Source organism: Orycteropus afer, unplaced genomic scaffold (assembly GCF_000298275.1).
Source record: "Orycteropus afer afer isolate SDZICR_OR568_19922 unplaced genomic scaffold, OryAfe1.0 scaffold00385, whole genome shotgun sequence".
Taxonomy (NCBI): Eukaryota; Metazoa; Chordata; class Mammalia; order Tubulidentata; family Orycteropodidae; genus Orycteropus; species Orycteropus afer.
This window is the reverse complement of record NW_006921972.1, coordinates 1229941-1247201: the sequence shown is the minus strand read 5'-3', so window position 1 is coordinate 1247201 and position 17261 is coordinate 1229941. Positions and strand designations below refer to the sequence as shown.

General features: G+C 43.6%; 1 protein-coding gene across 1 annotated transcript in view; it reads left to right on the top strand.

Annotated features, from left to right (window-relative positions):
• Positions 1-17261, top strand: part of ATP9B (ATPase phospholipid transporting 9B (putative)) — a 285800-nt gene that overhangs the window by 11990 nt on the left and 256549 nt on the right. The window contains exons 2-4 of the mRNA XM_007953302.1: positions 722-872; positions 3477-3590; positions 12441-12549. Coding sequence (XP_007951493.1) covers positions 722-872; positions 3477-3590; positions 12441-12549 — 374 coding nt within the window. The remainder of the gene's footprint in view (positions 1-721; positions 873-3476; positions 3591-12440; positions 12550-17261) is intronic.

Genomic DNA, 17261 nt, shown 5'->3' with positions numbered 1-17261 from the left:
GCGGTGTCCTGCAGATTCTACATCATTCTTTAGCGTTCCATAGTATGTGAGCCATAATTCTTAATGTTATATTAGTTAATGCTATTAGGAAAGCTCTCTTTCTTTTTAAGAGTGGAAGAAGTGATGACCTCAGAGAAGAGAGGGAGTCAAATCCTGCATTAACTGCAATCCAAGGACCGTTATCATTCACTACTGTGCTGTTTTGACAGTTGCCAGTATCCAGTAGCTGTGTCCTCTCCCAATATGCAGAGCACATTGGCTGCTTCAGAGCACCAGTGTTGTTATTTTTCCAGCGAGAGCACGTGAGCAGGGAAGGTATTGTCACGGAGGTTCTAGAAGCCACACTCACTTAACAACACAGAAGTCTCTCTCTCTCTATTTTTATGTCACATTTAAATTTGTGTAAGTGACCTGTCCGAAAGAACCCCACAAATTAGGACTAGATACGCCACTAATGTCTGGGGGCTACTGAGACCATCCTCTAAGATTGTAGATTTTGCTTCTGCACTTAGAACAGGCACATTCATTATGTCTCTCTTGTTCCCCACAGTTGCTGTGATTGACTGATTAACGGCTCTCTCTTGTTCCGTGCAGCTGTGATTGGCTGATTCATGTCTCTCTCTTGTTCCCTGCAGTGGCTGTGATTGGCCGATTCATGTCTCTCTTGTCCCCTGAAGTTGCTGTGATTGGCTGACTCATGTCTCTCTGTTGTTCCCTGCAGTTGCTGTGATTGGCTGATTCATGTTTGTCAGAGAAAGAAGCAACTGAAAGCTCGCACAGTGTGGCTCGGGTGTCCTGAGAAATGCGAAGAAAAACATCCCAGAAATGCCATAAAAAATCAGAAGTACAATGTATTTACCTTCATTCCTGGGGTAAGACTGGTCAGTTCTTGAAGACCCTCAGCTGCTTTTCTCTCAGGAGTAAGCCTGTGGAGACCCTTATTTAATTGTTTTTAAATATTTTCTCTTTGTTCATTGTGTCCAAGCCATATCAGCCTGCTTTGTGTCAAATCTGTGTGCCATGACCGAGGTATGTTTCTGATGGCTGCACAGTCGTGTGTCACTCAGTAAGGTGTACCACTTGATCATTGCCTCTAGTTCCTGGTCAAGCCTTCAGTTTGTATTATCCTAGAAATAATGAAGTGAAGCTGAGTTCGTAAGAGCAGAAATGAAGGTGGATTTTGTCTGACCGAGAGAAAAGTGGAATGTAATGTTTAAAACTGGCCAAGGAACTTCATGATGAGAGTAAAACTACTTTTTACACAAAAATAATACTGTAACAAAATGTTTAAATTACAAGCATTTATAGGTGTCCTCTTTAAATTTAAAATTCTGGCATGGCTGTGTTGATATATCATTAGTGATCGATAATTAGGTATTGTGCTGAGTTGAAATACAGAAGCTTAAGCTTATTACTTTTTTGTCGTTAGTGACATTTCTAGCTTAATTTACCAGGCTGAGTTCATTAGTGATCAGTGTAGTGCAGTGTTCTGTTCCCTGGGCATCACCCCTGTTTGAAGAGACAGGATTATTTCCCTGTCAAGGCAGAGGACACTGGCATAGGGAAGAGTTTCTGTCCATGTGGTTGACTTGCCCCAGGTGTTTGTTTTATAGTAGAGTCTCTCGATTACTTGGAATGAGGCTGCTTTCTCATTTCTCCACTCTCCTGCTCACCTTGCTGACTCCATGGTGGGCACGGATTCCTGCTATCTACACAACGGTTGGCACTGCTTGCTATCTAGTGTGCTCTTCATTAAGCACTGAAAACTAATGGTTCCACAGTGAGCAAGCTGCTCTTTGATCAGGACAGCCTAATGTGAACTGTGTCCCAGAAGATCAATCTTCCCATCTTTACTGGACGGAGCTGCTGTTCCTCCTCAGGTTTAGAAGCCTGCACACTGACAGCTTGGGGAATATTGTCTGTTCTCCTGGAGATCACCAAGGTCATTATGTAGACAGTGAAAGGACAGACTACAGTGGTTTAAAGGCAGGAGTACAGCTTAGCTTTGTGCAGAGCACGGTTCTGGGCTGCTGAGATCGGCCATATTCTGAGGGACCTGTTGATCATCTATGAATTGTAACCATGTGGGTGAGGTTTTTTCTCTGAAATTAGTCTTTTCACTTAAAATCTAGTGTTCTAGAAACATTTGGTAATTGCTCAGTGGGAATTCTATTCTGTTTTTAGCCAAATGGCAATTTCTGAATTGCTAATAGATATAATTTATGCTGAGATCTTAAAGAAATCCATGAGGAAAAGAGTGCTTTCTCTCCTGCTGAGATTAATTTATAAAATAATTCACAACATTCTTAGACAGCAGTTGGACGTGATTATGATGAAAAATGTGTTAGCAGCGTGTACCCAGTTTTTCCATCACACCTGTAAGTGTATGATGATGCACATAACTTCCTTATGTGAAGTCGTGGCTGCAGACCCTGGGAGCAGACAGTGAGCCCTTGACCCGCAGCTCCACTCTCGTTGAAGTTCCCACGCCTCCTGGTGTTGCCGGAAGAGTGACGTTGCAGAGACCCTAAGCCGCAGGGTTTGAGTTGCAGGTTCTTGGGTTCGGCGGCTCTTCTGGTTGGTGCTTGAATCTTTCCAGTCTACAAATGAGATCTGCCCCCTTTCAGTTTAAGTCTAGCAATTGGAAGCATCTTTAGTGGCTTATTAGTGTACTAGATCTTGAATATTTTTCCTTAAAAATTATTTGAACTGAAAAACAAAAGCTTGCAGTTTTGACATTTCTAACATTTTATTGAATGATAAAACGTATTTTGTGTTTGAAATGACCATATTGTGTTAAGAAAGATCAACTTCCCAGGGATTATACAGGTCACACAGGTTGTGTCCCCCTGGCAGCTGGTCTGCTTAGAGGGCCCCTTGTTGGGTGAAGTTACACCTGTTAGGGTGTGGGTGTTGCTTGTCCACTCGGTCCTTGAAGCTGTGCAGGTAACCCACTTTTTTGGAAACATGATGTCAGAGTGTATTTATTTATTCTTTACCATTTCCCAGATAAGGTTGAGAAGACTCTTCCATTATAAAATCGTGTGACTTGGTATCAAGATACAGTTTGTATACATGGATGTGCTGAGTGTAACGTTGGGGTGGGCTTAGCCGTTTCAGTAGCTTTGACCTACATATAAAGCTTTATAGAAGGCGGTGGAGAACTGGCATGTTTCATAAAAGAAAATTAACAGCTAACTTGTAGAGACATTTTTTAATGTAGTTGAAATTTCTAATTGTCTTTTTTTTTTCCCCAGTATATTTAAAATATATGATGTTGAGCTAACCTTACTACCTCTTTTTAAAGGTGATATACTTGTTGGATAGCCAAGTTCAAAATGAGTAAATTTCCTGTGAACTGGGTGTATTCTCACGGATGGAAATGTGTTCAGATCCTGGGCTGACTTGAGTGAGTCAGTGCAGATGGTAAAGATTTCCTGGGAAGGATGGTGCTAACGTTCTCTTTTCCTTTTTAGGTGTTATACGAACAATTCAAGTTTTTCTTGAACCTCTATTTTCTGGTGGTCTCCTGCTCCCAGTTCGTGCCAGCGTTGAAAATAGGCTATCTCTACACCTACTGGGCTCCTCTGGTAAAGGAAAAAGTCTTTTACAATTAAGTTGAAGTATTCAGTAATTTAGAATTTAATTTTCAGAGTTGAGGTAGTTAAAGTTAAATCAGTCAGATTTTTAAACCATGGCATTGCTGCTGTGGATCACAGAACTTTTGCCAATAGCTTGTCCAGAGTTCTGGTCCTTCGGTTCTGTTGAGGCCATTGGGAAGCGGAGGAGCAGTGTCAGCCCACGGTGCTGGGAGTTGGTGGGTCTCCTCCACGGGAGAAGTGATGCTGGGACAGCCCCTCTGCTGAAGCTCTGCTGCTCCCGCCTCTGCTCACTGACCGACGGGCACGGTGCCTGGGCTGTGAGCTGTGTTCAGTTGGTGTTCTGACACTTTGACAGATAGGTAGTGTGTCTTTGACCGCAGGTGAAGTCCAGAGGAGCTGAGTGGGTCACAGACAGTTTCTCTGTGTGTGTCTGTGTGTGTGTGTGTGTGTGTGTGAGAGAGAGAGAGAGAATAAAGGGGCACAGGTGGGTGACAGTAGCTATAGAATGAAGAAGACACGGTTACCTGGATCGGGCTCACTTGTAACCACAGAAAGTCTTCCTTAGATGGATTCTGTACAAAGGATTTTATTTGCTTGACTCACAGAATGGATGATGTTGGCCATACCTAGAGTCAATATGTGTGTGTGTGTACGTGTGTGTTCACACGCAAATGTGTACACAGTGTTCACCAAGACAGCAACACATTAATTTTCATAAGAACACTCATTTCTAGCTTGAATTTTAAGCCTTGGGTTTTTTGAAGTACTTCATCTTTTTTGGGCATGTGAGCATGTGAGCGTTAACTTTATTTGGAACCCCTCAGTAGGAACATACGTTAGTATGTATGTCCTGGATGCTGGGATTCCAACGTGACTGTTGTGTTACAGAGAGGAGTACAAAGCTCGTTTGTTTCCTTTTGAATGATACTTAACATTGCTTTCAGCTATGCCTGCATGAGTCCTCTTCCCTTATTTATTATGCATTATACTGTTGATTGACAACAGAGAAGAGATTGAAGTTGTCAAGGATTTCGTTTTACTTGGATCCAAAATCAATGCCCATGGAAGCAGCAGTCAAGTAATCAAACAACGTATTGCATTGGGCATATCTGCTGCAAAAGACCTCTCTAAAGTATTGGAAAAAAAAAGCTGTTCCTTTGAGGATTAAGGTGTATTTGCCCTAAGCCATGGTATTCTCAGTTACCTCATATGCATGCGAAAGCTGGACAGTGAATAAGGAAGACTGAGGAATTGATGTTTTTGCATTATACTCTTGGTGAACAATACTGACTATACCCTGGACTGCTGGAAGAACGCACAGATCTGTCTTGGAAGAATTATTGCCAGAATGCTTCTTGGAAGTGAGGTGGCAGGGCTGTCTCATGTACTTTGGACATGTTCTCAGGAGTGACCAGTCCCTGCAGAAGGACAGCGTGCTTGCTGAAGTAGATGATCAGCAAAAAAAGGGGAGAGCCTCAATGAGATGGGCTGACACAGTGGCTGCAACAGTGGGTTCAAGTACAGTAATGATTGTGATGGCAGAGGACCAGGCATTGTTTCGTTCTTTTGTACGTAGAGTTGCTGTGAGTCAGAACCAACTTGACGGCCCCTAACAACATAAGATCATACTGTTAGATCTTGAAACTCATCTACTTTGCTGGAAGATTTTCTTTCGTTCCTCTGTTGGATGCAGTCTCTTAGTTTGCACATGACAAAGCTTTGTTGGTATTGATGCTTATACTGCTCATGTGCCCTTTGAACCTCTGATTTAGCAGAAACTGATGTGCACCTGAGGCTCCTTCAAATCCAGGTAGTAGGCTGAGGGGATATTGGTGCTTTGAGCTGAACTCACCTCAGAAAACAACAGTCCCTTCAAAGTCTACAGCTGCTACGCATAGGATCGTGAGCTGTGTAGAATTGTAGCAGAATTGAAGACTCATTAAATACATACTAAATGTATGTGAAGATGTGTCTTTACAGGAAAGTATTTATAAAAGCACTGTTTCTAAACTACATATGAGTATCTGGTTTGTAACCAGAAGTGTTCTTCAAAAGGATTTTGTCATCACCTCACGAGTTCTTGCTCTTCTTTGCCAGTCTGTTCCTTGACACCGGCCTTCTGTCCAGGGACTGTAAGAACATATGCTCTCAGACTATGCTTCATTTTTGATATCCTGGCTCTGCTTGCTCTTCACAGTCAGACTGTTCAAACAGAAAACAACAGCATTTCTGGATTTCTTCAGCCAAAATCCTCCAGTGAAGCACAGACCATCTCACAGCTGTAAAACCCACTGCCATTGAGTCAATTCCGACCCACAGCACCCCTAGAGGATGTAATGGAACTGCACCACAGGGTCTCCAAGGCTGTTGATCTTCATGGAAGCAAAGCCCAAACCAAACCCACTGCAATGGAGTCGATTCTAACTCCCAGTGCCCCTAGAGGACAGAGTGGAACTGCTCCACAGGGTTTCCAAGGCTGTCATCTTTATGGAAGGAGCTCTGGTGGCACAGTGCCTAAGACATTTGACTGCTAACCAGAAGGCTGGTGGGTCATACCTACCAGCCACTCCATAGAAGGAAGACCAGGCAGTCTACTTCTGTAAAGAGTAAAGAGTTACTGTCTCGGAAGCCCGGTGGGGGTGAAGTAACTGAAACCTTAACCTCTCTGGTGCCTAGCTACAGTTGGGGTCTTTCTGGAAATCATGGTGCCTTCATTGTTGTTGTTTGCCGTTGAGTCGGCCCCGACTCATAGCGACCCCTCCTTGGGTTTCCAAGGCAGTATCACTACGGAAGTAGGATTGCCCAACCTTTCTTCCAAGGAGTGGCTGGTGGGTTTGAACTGCCAGCCTTCTGGTGAGCAGTCAAGTGCCTTAGGCACTATGCTACCAGAGCTCCTGGTGCCTTCATTAGTAATCCTTTATTAAGTTGTTAGGTGCTGTCAAGTTACATCTTGACTCATGGTGGCCCCACAGGAAGGGTTTTATAGGCTGTAATTTTGGTGGGAGCACATCACCATGTCTTTCTCCTTAGGAGTTGCTAGTGGGTTCAAACTGTCAGGTCTTCGGTTAGCAGCTGAATGCTTAACCATTGAGCCACAAGAGCTCCTTGTTTTCTGAATTACTTCTGGCAGTTATCATTTACTAGCTTCAGTCAGAAATAATGTCGTTAGTTTCCCACAGATAGAAAAGTAAATGTAAAATAACTACTTCCATTGCATATTTGCACCTGAGAGATGACCTTTCACCCTGCTCATCTTTTGGGGCCACCCTTCATGGAAGAGCTGGTGTGATGAGAGTGGCACATGCATTGTAATGCTTCCATCAAAATGGATCATGTGTGGGAGATTTTCAGAGAAAAGGAATTCTGGCTGTGGGTTCTCAACTCTGTATCTTTCATACAAAACACCTTCCTGGGACTTAGGATTCTGCCCGGAATTGGCAACCGGAGAGGACGAGGACAGCGTTTTCAAGTCCTTCCTTCTGTCCAGCCTTTCTTGTGCATTGGAAGGGTGGAGAGGTACGGGGTTGGGGAGACATCTCCAAATAAGCTACTGGTGGCCCCACGTTCGAGGCAGCCTACTAATGGGCTGCATGACCTGCATCATATCTTCTCTTTGTCCTTCAGCTTGCCTGTGAATAGAGGATACCATGAGGCTTCAGAAAGGAAGGTCACTTACAATACTTAGGAGGGTACCTGGTATGTCACCAGCCTTGAGAGGGAAACCTAGATTGGATCAGTAGGTGTCAGTAGGAGTTCTTCCTCTATTGACAGAGGAATCCTGCATTGTTTCGACATTGAGCCCAGTAGGCTGCTGACTTACATGGAGAAACTGGAGACAAAGTTCCTTGTTGGCGACACAGGATTTCGTCACAGGCTGTGGACCGGCCACACGAGACATCTCATCATCCCGTTGGACACCAGGCTTACACTTAAATACTGTTGTTTCCAGGGTGACAGAATTCCACTGTGAGCTCTTTGATATCCCATCTTGATCTTTCTGGTAGCTTAAGTCACTGACCCATTTGGTCAGAATTAGGGGGAGGCCAGTTGCTTCTGCAGCAATACCTGCTTGTCCACACCCACCATAAACCACTGGTCCATAGGGTCCAGGGAGAAGCTCAGAAGTTCTTCCTCTCGCAGCAGAGGCTTGTTGGCTGTTGACTGCTTATTGGGAAGGAAACACTGGCATCAGTGTGCAGGCTGGTTATGGGCTCTTTTTTAGGTTAGGTGTGGACGTGGGTGTGCAGGCTGGCTGTGGGGTCTTTTGTAGGGTAGATGTGGATGTGGACGTGCAGGCTGACTGTGGGGTCTTTTGTAGGGTAGTTGTGGACGTGCAGGCTGGCTGTGGGGTCTTTTGTAGGGTAGGTGTGGACATGCGGGCTGGCTGTGGGGTCTTTTCTAGGGTAGATGTGGATGTGCAGGCTGGCTGAGGGGTCTTTTGTAGGGTAGGTGTGGACGTGGACATGCAGGCTGGCTGTGGAGTCTTTTGTAGGGTAGGTAGGGTTAGGTGGGTGTGGATGTGATGGTAGCGACAGTGTGGCTCTGACTGATGCTGCACTTTTGTAATTGGTCCCAGCAACCTGAGGTGTCAGGGTAGCAGGTGTACTCCAGCTGCACTGGCTCTGACTAGGGTTCTCCTTCCTCTTCTCCGAAGCTGGGCCCTGTACCTCTCCAGTCCCTTTCTCTAGTCTTTCTACATTAGAAGTGGGCGCTGATCTTCTCTGACTCATCAGACTTAGAGACACTAGGGACTAGCACACTTGTGTGATTGATAATTACTGGTGGTGTAGTTGACAAGGCATTTGATGTAACCAGGAGGTCAGTGGTTCAAATTCACCAGCTCTTCCATAGGGGGAAGGTGGGACGATCTACTCACATAAATATTTGCAGCCTTGGAAACTTAACGAGGGTTGCTGTGAGTCAGAATCAACTTGATGGCAGTGGGTTAATGAACTCAAAGGTAACTTTTGCTGTCTTTAGCTGTAGGTTTAAAGGGGTAGAAATTAGATTCACTTGGACGGTTCATATGCAGCCAGCCTTCTGGGGATCAGCAGTCAGGTACATGTTTCGGGTGGGCCCCGGGCGGTTCAAGGCTGCAAAACAATCTTCCCAGGTGATTATGATGTGCACCTTTGATTAAACACCATTGCATCCAAAATGCTGTCTGTAGCATACAGGAAAATTGGCCTGACACTCGGAGGCACGTAGGGAAGCGGGCACATAGGGGAGCGGGCACGTGGGGGAGTGGGCCTGATGCTGCTTCTCCTCCTCTTCTCTCTCGGGGAGTCAGGCACAGATAGAATTTTAAGAAATTACTATATATTAGGAACCTTAATCTATAACAGCGACTATTGTCTATGTGGAAATGGGTATGTGTAACTGTTTTCTGGCTTTGGAGGTGCATATTTTTCATACTACTGATACTGAGCTGTGGCTTACAATGTATGTATTTAAAGTGGTACTGCTCCCCACCCCAAGTCCCTTACTGAAATCAAAACGATGTGTCTTAAAATGGCATCTTTGAATGAAGGAGACAACGTATTCCATCACATGCATGTCCCATGAATGTCTTAGTTTTCAATGTGGAAGTTATTTCCCAAACCTAATCATCTCCATTTAGAGTTTTGGTATTCATGCTCAAACAGTTATCTGTGTATATAAATAGCTACATATATCTCTGATTTTTCCCTTTAGAATAAGTGTTTAGCAGTGAAACTGATTGCTTGAAGTGTATGTAAATTAATTTCCTACAACTTTTTTTTTTTCACTGTCTGCTGCTTTGACTCTTCATATTTAATTGTCTTTGTTTTCCCTTTGCTAACTCTAGTTCTAATGAAATGAAGACTGTATGTTCAAGATAAGAGCTGTTCTCTGCCTGCACTAATCGGTGCTTTGTCATAACAAGCTAGCAGCTTTGAAGAAGCTGATCTAAAGTCCTCTTAATGCACACTTCCCTCTAGCACAGTGGTGTTTGATTGTAATAGAGAAATCTCATTTGTTTTCTTAAAAATTGATACTTCATACAACTAACATCACTCTTAACAATAACAGATGGGATGTTCTTCCTGCCAAGATCAAGACCAGGACAAGAATGTCTGCTATTGGCCACTCTGTGAACGTTGCATGGGAGGTACAGTGACTAGGGAGGTTAGGCAAATAAAAGAAGAAAAAGATACACAGATTGGAAAGGAAGAAGAAAAGCTCTCTACTGGCATATGCGATGCTGCTGTGTAGAGAAAGCTCTCAGGAAGCACAAGGAGCTCTGGTGGCACATTGCCTAAAGTGTCTTGACTGCTAACCAGATGGTTGGTGGTTCAACCTTCAACCCACCAGCCACTCCATGGAAGGAGGACTGGGCAATCTACTACTGTAGAGATACCACCTTAGAAACCCAAAGAGGGTCTACTTGATGGCAGTGGGTTTGGTTTTTTTCTTTTTAAGGAACCATACACAAAGTATGGGAACTAGTAAAGGAGTTCAGCAAGATGGCAGGATCCAAGATAAATATACGTACTTCTATTAGCTAGTAATGAACTCCTGAAAGTGAAATTAAGAAAACAATCCCATGTATAATAACAAGAAGAAGAAAGAAATACTTCAGAATAAATTTAGCCAAAGAAGTGCTAGATGACATACATTTTGGAAAGGAATTAAAGATCTGAACTAAGTGGAAAGTTACTCCATGTTCATGAATTGGAAGATTTTATATTGTTAAGATGACATTATTCCTCAAATTGATCTATAGATTTCATGAAATGCCTATCAAAATCTCAGCTGGCATATTTTGCAGACATTGATAAACTGATTTCAAAATTTATTTGAAAATTCAGTGGACCCAGAGTAGCCAAAACAACTTTGGAAAAGATAAACAAAGTTGGAGGACTCACATGTCCCCATTTCACAAGTCACTCTAAAGGTACAGTAATCAAGACAGTGTGGTACCACACTGGCCTGAGGACTGACATACACCTCTGTCGAATGAAAATGAGAGTCCAAAGAAACCCCTCACATTCATAACCAATTCATTTTCAACAAAGGTGCCGAGACAGTTTAATGGGCGAAAGAATAGTCTTTTCAGAAAATGGTGCTGGGACAAGTGGATTGCCACATAAAAGAGAATGGAGGTTGGACCCATACCTCTTACCGTCTGCAGAGCAGAACTCAAAATGGATCAGAGATTTAAATGTAAGAGCTATAGAACTCTTAGAAGAAAACATAAACATAAAGCTTTATGATCTTGGACACTAAAAGCCCATATGACAGAAGAAAACTGGTAAATTGAACTTCCTGAAAATTAAAAATGTGGGCAAACAAAGGACACAAGAAAGAGACAAACCAGAGAAGGGGAGAAAATACTAGTAAGATGATTCCTTGTAAGTCATGTATGGATAGGGGCTTTGAATCTAGAAGATACTAAGAACTGAAAGATATATCATGCTTGGTAAAGTGGAGGGTCAGTGAAAAGGGGGCAGGCCCTCAGTGAGATGGACTGATAGAGTGGCAGCAACAGTGGGCGCAGGCGTAGCAAGGATTGTGAGGTTGGCGCAGGACTGGGCAGCGTTTTGTTCTGTTGTATGTAGGATCGCTGTGAGTCAGAGCTGACTTGGCAGCACCTTACAACAACAAAACAACTGTTATGTAGCACAGTTAAGAAGTGGGCAGAGGATCTGAATACACATTTCTCCCAAGAAGAGACACAAATGACCAGCAAACACTTGTAAAGATGCTTTGGTAAAGGGGGATTGTAAATCATAGGAATCATAGGTGCACTCAAACTGTTTTAAAGGTTTTTATAAGTAGGAAAAAGAGCACGTGGAATTGTAGTTGAAGAGAGGACAGAAGCGTGAGATGGGGTGGAATATCCCCAGCTGTCGGATTGGTTTGAATGGGAAAGAGGTGGATGTCTGGCGTGTCTGAAGGGCTGCTGAGAGAACACATGGGAGCAAAACCTCATTTGAGTAAATACAAGAAACACATTTCCCTGCCTCATTTAGTCTGTTTAGTCTCCAGGCTCCCTCTCTCTCAACAGTGTTCTGTTGTTATCCAGAAAAAATGAGAATATGTTATTACTGCCCTTTTAGTAGAAAACCACCAGTACTCTGATCTTACTAAGTTGGCTGAAGCAAGGTCGTCAGTAGTGGGAGCCCCACTTCTTTATCGTCTGGAGAGCGCCTTGAAGAGTACTTAAGTTGCATGTGTCAGAAAAAATGGGTGTGCCCTTATAAAGTTGGGCATTGCTGCGTACTAGTGGTGTGACAGGTTTCACAAGCACTCGCCAGTAGAGAAAAGTTTACTTCAGTAGCAAATTAACCTAGATAGACTTTCACTTAAAAAGTGAGAGGAAAAACTGTAACCAGACCTGTGCTCAGAAATGCAGTTACACAAACATGCTGTGATGTAAAAACGTGCTTTGAGAAATGTGTCAGTGTAAGTCCTCTTGTCTGCTCAGTGGTTTCACAGGCCTAAATGCATTTCTTCTGTCAGGGATTTCAGTGTGTCGATTCAATGATACGTGTTTCATATTGTTCACCATTAACTGGATATTTGAAAGCTTGCCACCTCTGAATGCAATTCATGGCTTTATTGAAGAGAGTTAATTTTTTCTTCATTACATTGGTGAGATTGGGCTTAAAGTACATATTGTGATACAAATGTGGAAAATTTTTGTGGGTAGACTGAGAGCTGTCACTCTTTTCCTCTGTATTCTTTTTGTGGTGTTTTCTTTGTTTTCATTTATTGAAAGTTTTAGGGAATAAGAAATAAAGAAGTAGATCTAAATGGCTAACAGAATTTGCCTTTCAAAATCATTTTTCTCAAGCTCTTTGTTTTGTTTTACAGGGATTTGTCTTGGCTGTCACCATCACACGGGAAGCGATCGATGAATTTCGGCGTTTCCAGCGAGATAAGGAAATGAATTCACAGCTGTACCACAAGCTCACTGTACGAGGTTAGCCAGACGCTTTTAGGTCTGTTCAGCATTTGTTGAATATACTCAGCGATTTAGAATAAACAAATCAAGAAAAGTGTTGCTGGGAATAGCAGTATGAGATTGTACACAGGATTCAGTTCGTTCTCTCATACTAGATACTGTGTCCAACTCCAGGGAAGTTTTTATTCACACCCCAGATGTTGGAGGGTGTGTCCATGTAGGTGCATAGACACGTGTACAAATCATGATGCAAGGTGCTCTGTTACACTTCATGTGGGATGCACATGTGAGATACACGGGACACCCCACAGTGTTGGATGCACATTTGCTCAGAAGGTAGTGTGTAGTATCACTTTATCCAGAACCCTAAACCCATTTGTGAAAGTCGGACTTTCCATAACAGGGTTGTCAAGTGCACTTCAGTCCAAGGGCCTTTGACCCTTAAATGCTGAGATCCAGGCAGAAACCGCACAGGTGCCTTTCCCCTTAACCTGCAGGTGGGCTTGCCCACAGAAACCTTGATCTAAAAGTGCATGTTTGTCTGGTTTTCCAGCCTGCCCCAGAAAAGGAACCTGGTTTTAGGGAAGGTTGAGTGGAGCTCTTCCAGCAGGCATTGTGAGTGAGGGAAGAGATGGAGAAACAACATTTAGTTGTAAGTGTCCATGGTGACCTCAAGTTTATTTATAATGGACCTTCTGTTACATATACATAAATACAATAAAAGACTCTTTCCAGAAAGCGTCCCGTTAAAAAAATCTGTTTTTTACGGTGCAGTGGGGTATATTTCACACACAATAAAATTTCCCCACTAAAGTGTGCAATGCATTGATTTCTGGTATATTTGGAGTTGTGCAAACATGGTAGCCATCTGATTTCAGAATATTTTCTGCTCCTTTGGGAAGAACCCCCAGATCCTTTAGCAGTCATTCCCCATTCTTGGCCTACGTCTCTGGGGGCCCCCTCTCTCTCTGGGCCCCCTCTCTCTCTCTCTCTCTCTCTGGCTCCTGCTCCCTGGGGGCCCCCTATCTCCAGTCTCCCTCTCTCTAGACTTAGTGCAAGCAGGAAAACACCCTGTCTCCCCAGCAATACTCTACTCTCTGCCTCCATGGATTTGTCTATTCAGCACATTCTGTGTTTATGGAATCATGCAGTCTCTGGTCTTTGGTCACAGGCTTCTTTCACTTAGTAGATTGATTATAGGGTTCATCCACATTATATCATGGGTAATGTTCTATGGCTGGCACAGGACTTGGCATTGTTTTGTTCTGTTGTACGTAGGGTCTCTGTGAATTGGAGCTGACTCGATGGCACCTAGCTACAAGAATGTTCCATTGTATGACATACTACGTTTTGTTTGTTCATTTATCAGTTGATGGACGTTTGGGTTGTTTATACTTTGTGCTATGATGATAATGTTGCTATGAACATTTGTGTCCGTGAACATATGTTTACTGTTCTCTTGGTCATATACATAGGAGTGAAATTGCTGGGTCATATGGTAGCTCTGTGCTCAGCATTTTGAGAAACTGTCAAACAGTTTACCAAAGTGTCTGCCATTTTATGTTTTTATCGGTGGTGTCTGAGGATTCTGATTCTGTGCATTCTTGCTGCCCCTTTTTATTCCTGCATAGCTCTGGTGGCATAGTGCCAAAGGCACTTGACTGCTAACCAGAAGGCTTGCAGTTCAAACCCACCAGCCACTCCTTGGAAGGAAGGTTGGGCAATCTTCTTCCGTAGTGATACTGCCTCGGAAACCCAAGGAGGGGTTGTTATGAGTCGGATCTGACTCAACGGCAGTGAGTTTGGATTTGAGTTTATGTACAGCCATCCTACTGGGTGTGAAGTGGTAGCTCCTTGTGGCTTGATTTCTATTTTCATGGAGCATCTTTGCGTGGGCCTATTGGCCAGTTGTGTGTCGTCTTTGGAGAAATGTGCATTCAGATCTTTGGCCTGTGTTTTGAGTGGGTTATTTGCCTTTTAATTTCTGAGTTGTAAGCGTTGTTTATAAAGAGTTGGAGTGGCACAGTGACCAAGTAGTTGCCTGCTTATTGAAAGGTTGATAGTCTGAACCCAGCCAGGTTCTGCAGGAGAGAGACGTGGTGATTTCCTCTTGTGAAAATCAGCCTAGAAAATCCTGTGGGGCAGTTCTCCTCTTTCACTCGGGGTCACAATGAGTAAAACTTGGTAGCACACCACCACGAAGAAGGGTTCTCTGTTAGATGAGTGATTTGGATTTATGTCCTCCTCCTTGGGGTTCTCTTCTCATCTTCTTGATGGTGTCTTTGATGTGCAAAAGATTTAATTTTGATGAAGTCCATCCATTTATCCACTTTTTCTTTTGTTGCTTATGCTTTTGGTGTTTTCTCCAGGAAAGCATCAGTTAACCTGAGGTTACGTAAAGTTTGACTTCTGTGCTTTCTTGTAGTGGCTTTTTAGTTTCAGCTCTTAACTTAGGGCTCTCATCCATTTTCACATAATGTATGGTGTGAGATAGGGATCCAGGTTTTTGTTTTGTGTATGGATGTCTAGTTGTCCCAGCACCATTTGTTGAAAGGGCTTGTTCTTTATCCATTGAATGGAAGCATTATTACTATTATTTTAATTGTTATTGTGATTTGGATGGAAATTTACAGAGTAAATTCATTTTCCATACAGTAGTTTATACACATTTTGTTTCATGACACTGGCTGCATTTCCCCACAATAGAATGGCTCTCTCCCCACGTCCTCCCAGTAGTTACCTCTTCCCTGTCCTTCCCTCCCATGCACTCCTGCCCCCCGAGCTGTCTCCCTGTGCAAACAGTGCCCTTGTGTTCGCCCAACAGATTACTCCAAGGAGTGTATCTACCTGATGTAAATGTTCAACCCTTATGCCTGTCTGTTGTTTGGCTGGAAGCCGCAGGAGAGAGTTCAATTGTAGACCTGAAGGGTAGCTAGGGGCTATAGTCTCGGGTCTCACCAGGCTCTTTCAGACCAGAAAACCTGGTCCCTCCTTTTTTTTTTTTTTCCCCCCAAATGATTTTGAGTTTTGCTCCACATTGTTCTCCCACTCTATCCAGGATCTCCTACATAGATCTCCCTCTGAGTGGTTGGCAGTAGTAGCTGGGCACCATCTAGTTCTTCTGGTCTCATAGTTGTATAGGCTGCAGATCAGATGGTATACTAGTCCTTTGGACTAATTGTTTCCATGCATCTTTGGTTTTCTTCATTCTTCTTCATTCTAGATGAGGAAAGACCTATCATTGCATCTGGATGGCTGCTCGCAAGCTTTTAAGACCCCAGTTGCTACTCACCAAAACAAGCTGTAGAATATTTTTGTATAGTATGTTATGCCAGTTGAGCTTGATGTCCCCTATGACCGTGGTCCTGAGCCCCAGGTCCAACTACTAACTCCTTCAGGATGGAAACATTGTTTTTATAAAGCTGTGTGTTATTTTTATTGTGATTTGGGTGAAAATTTACAGAGCAATTACACTTCCCATACAGCAGTTCACATACACTTTGTCTCATGACATTGACCACGATTTACCACAATGCAACATCTCCCTTCCTGCTTCCTCCTGATAGTTACCTCTTCCCTGTGTCCATTCCTCCATGCACTCCTGCCCCCTAAGCTGTCTCCCTGTGCATAAGCAGCCCTTCTTTTTCCCATGATTGTTCTCTCCAAGAAGTGTATCTGCCTCAGGTAAATGTTCAACTCATATGCCTATCTATTGTTTGGCTGGAAGCCACAAGTGTGGGTTCAATTCCAGACTGAAGGGCAGCTAGGGGCCATAGTCTCAGTGGTTCCACCAGGCTCTATCAGACCAGCAAAGCTCGTCCCCCGCCCCCTTTTTTTCCCCCAAATGATTTTGAGTTTTGTTCCACATTGTTCTCCCTCTCTATCCAGGATCTCCTACATAAATCCTCTTCCAAGTGGTTGACAGTAGTAGCCGGGCACTGGCTAGTTCTTCTGGTCTCATGGTTGTATAGGCTGCAGATCGGATGGTGTACCAGTCACTAGGACTAATGTTTCTATGAATTTTTGGTTTTCCTCATTCTTCTTTGCTCTGGACGAGGAGAGACCCATCGTTGCATCTAGATGGCAGCTTGCAAGCTTTTAAGATCCCAATCGCTATTCGCCACAGTAGGAGGTGGAACAATGTTTTGTGTAGTATGTTATGCCAATTGAGCCTGATGTCCTCTGTGACTATGGTCCCGAGCCTACAGGTTCAATTGCTCGGTACCTCTGGGTAGCTGGCTATGACCAAGCATTGTCTGCCAACCCTATACATGTTCTTGGGCACACTCCGCACTTCATAGACATACCTAATAGTATGTCCCCCCATTTTTGCACCCATATATCCATGTTTGCCTTCCCTGACAATGCCGTACTACATGTGCAAAAAGGTTCATCTTTGTTGTCTGTATTTCCCACGTACCTCTCTATGTCTTTCTCTTCTTCAGTGCCGTTATATTGATCACTCACATATGGTACATTGTTCTTCTCTTCAACCAAATCAAAACTTATCTCTATCTATCTAACAGTGTTCCCTCCTGCAAAAATGGCAAGGAGGCCATGTGTTCTGACCTCCTCTAACCCTACAAAGGGAAGGCAGGATTACCAGCAGTAAACCAAGGCCTATTACTGCAAGGACAAACATGCTGCCTCCCTCCAGCCCTTTCACCAACCGTTCCTCCCAAAGCACCCACCACCTCTCTCCTGGGTTCGATAATTTGCTGCAATGGCCA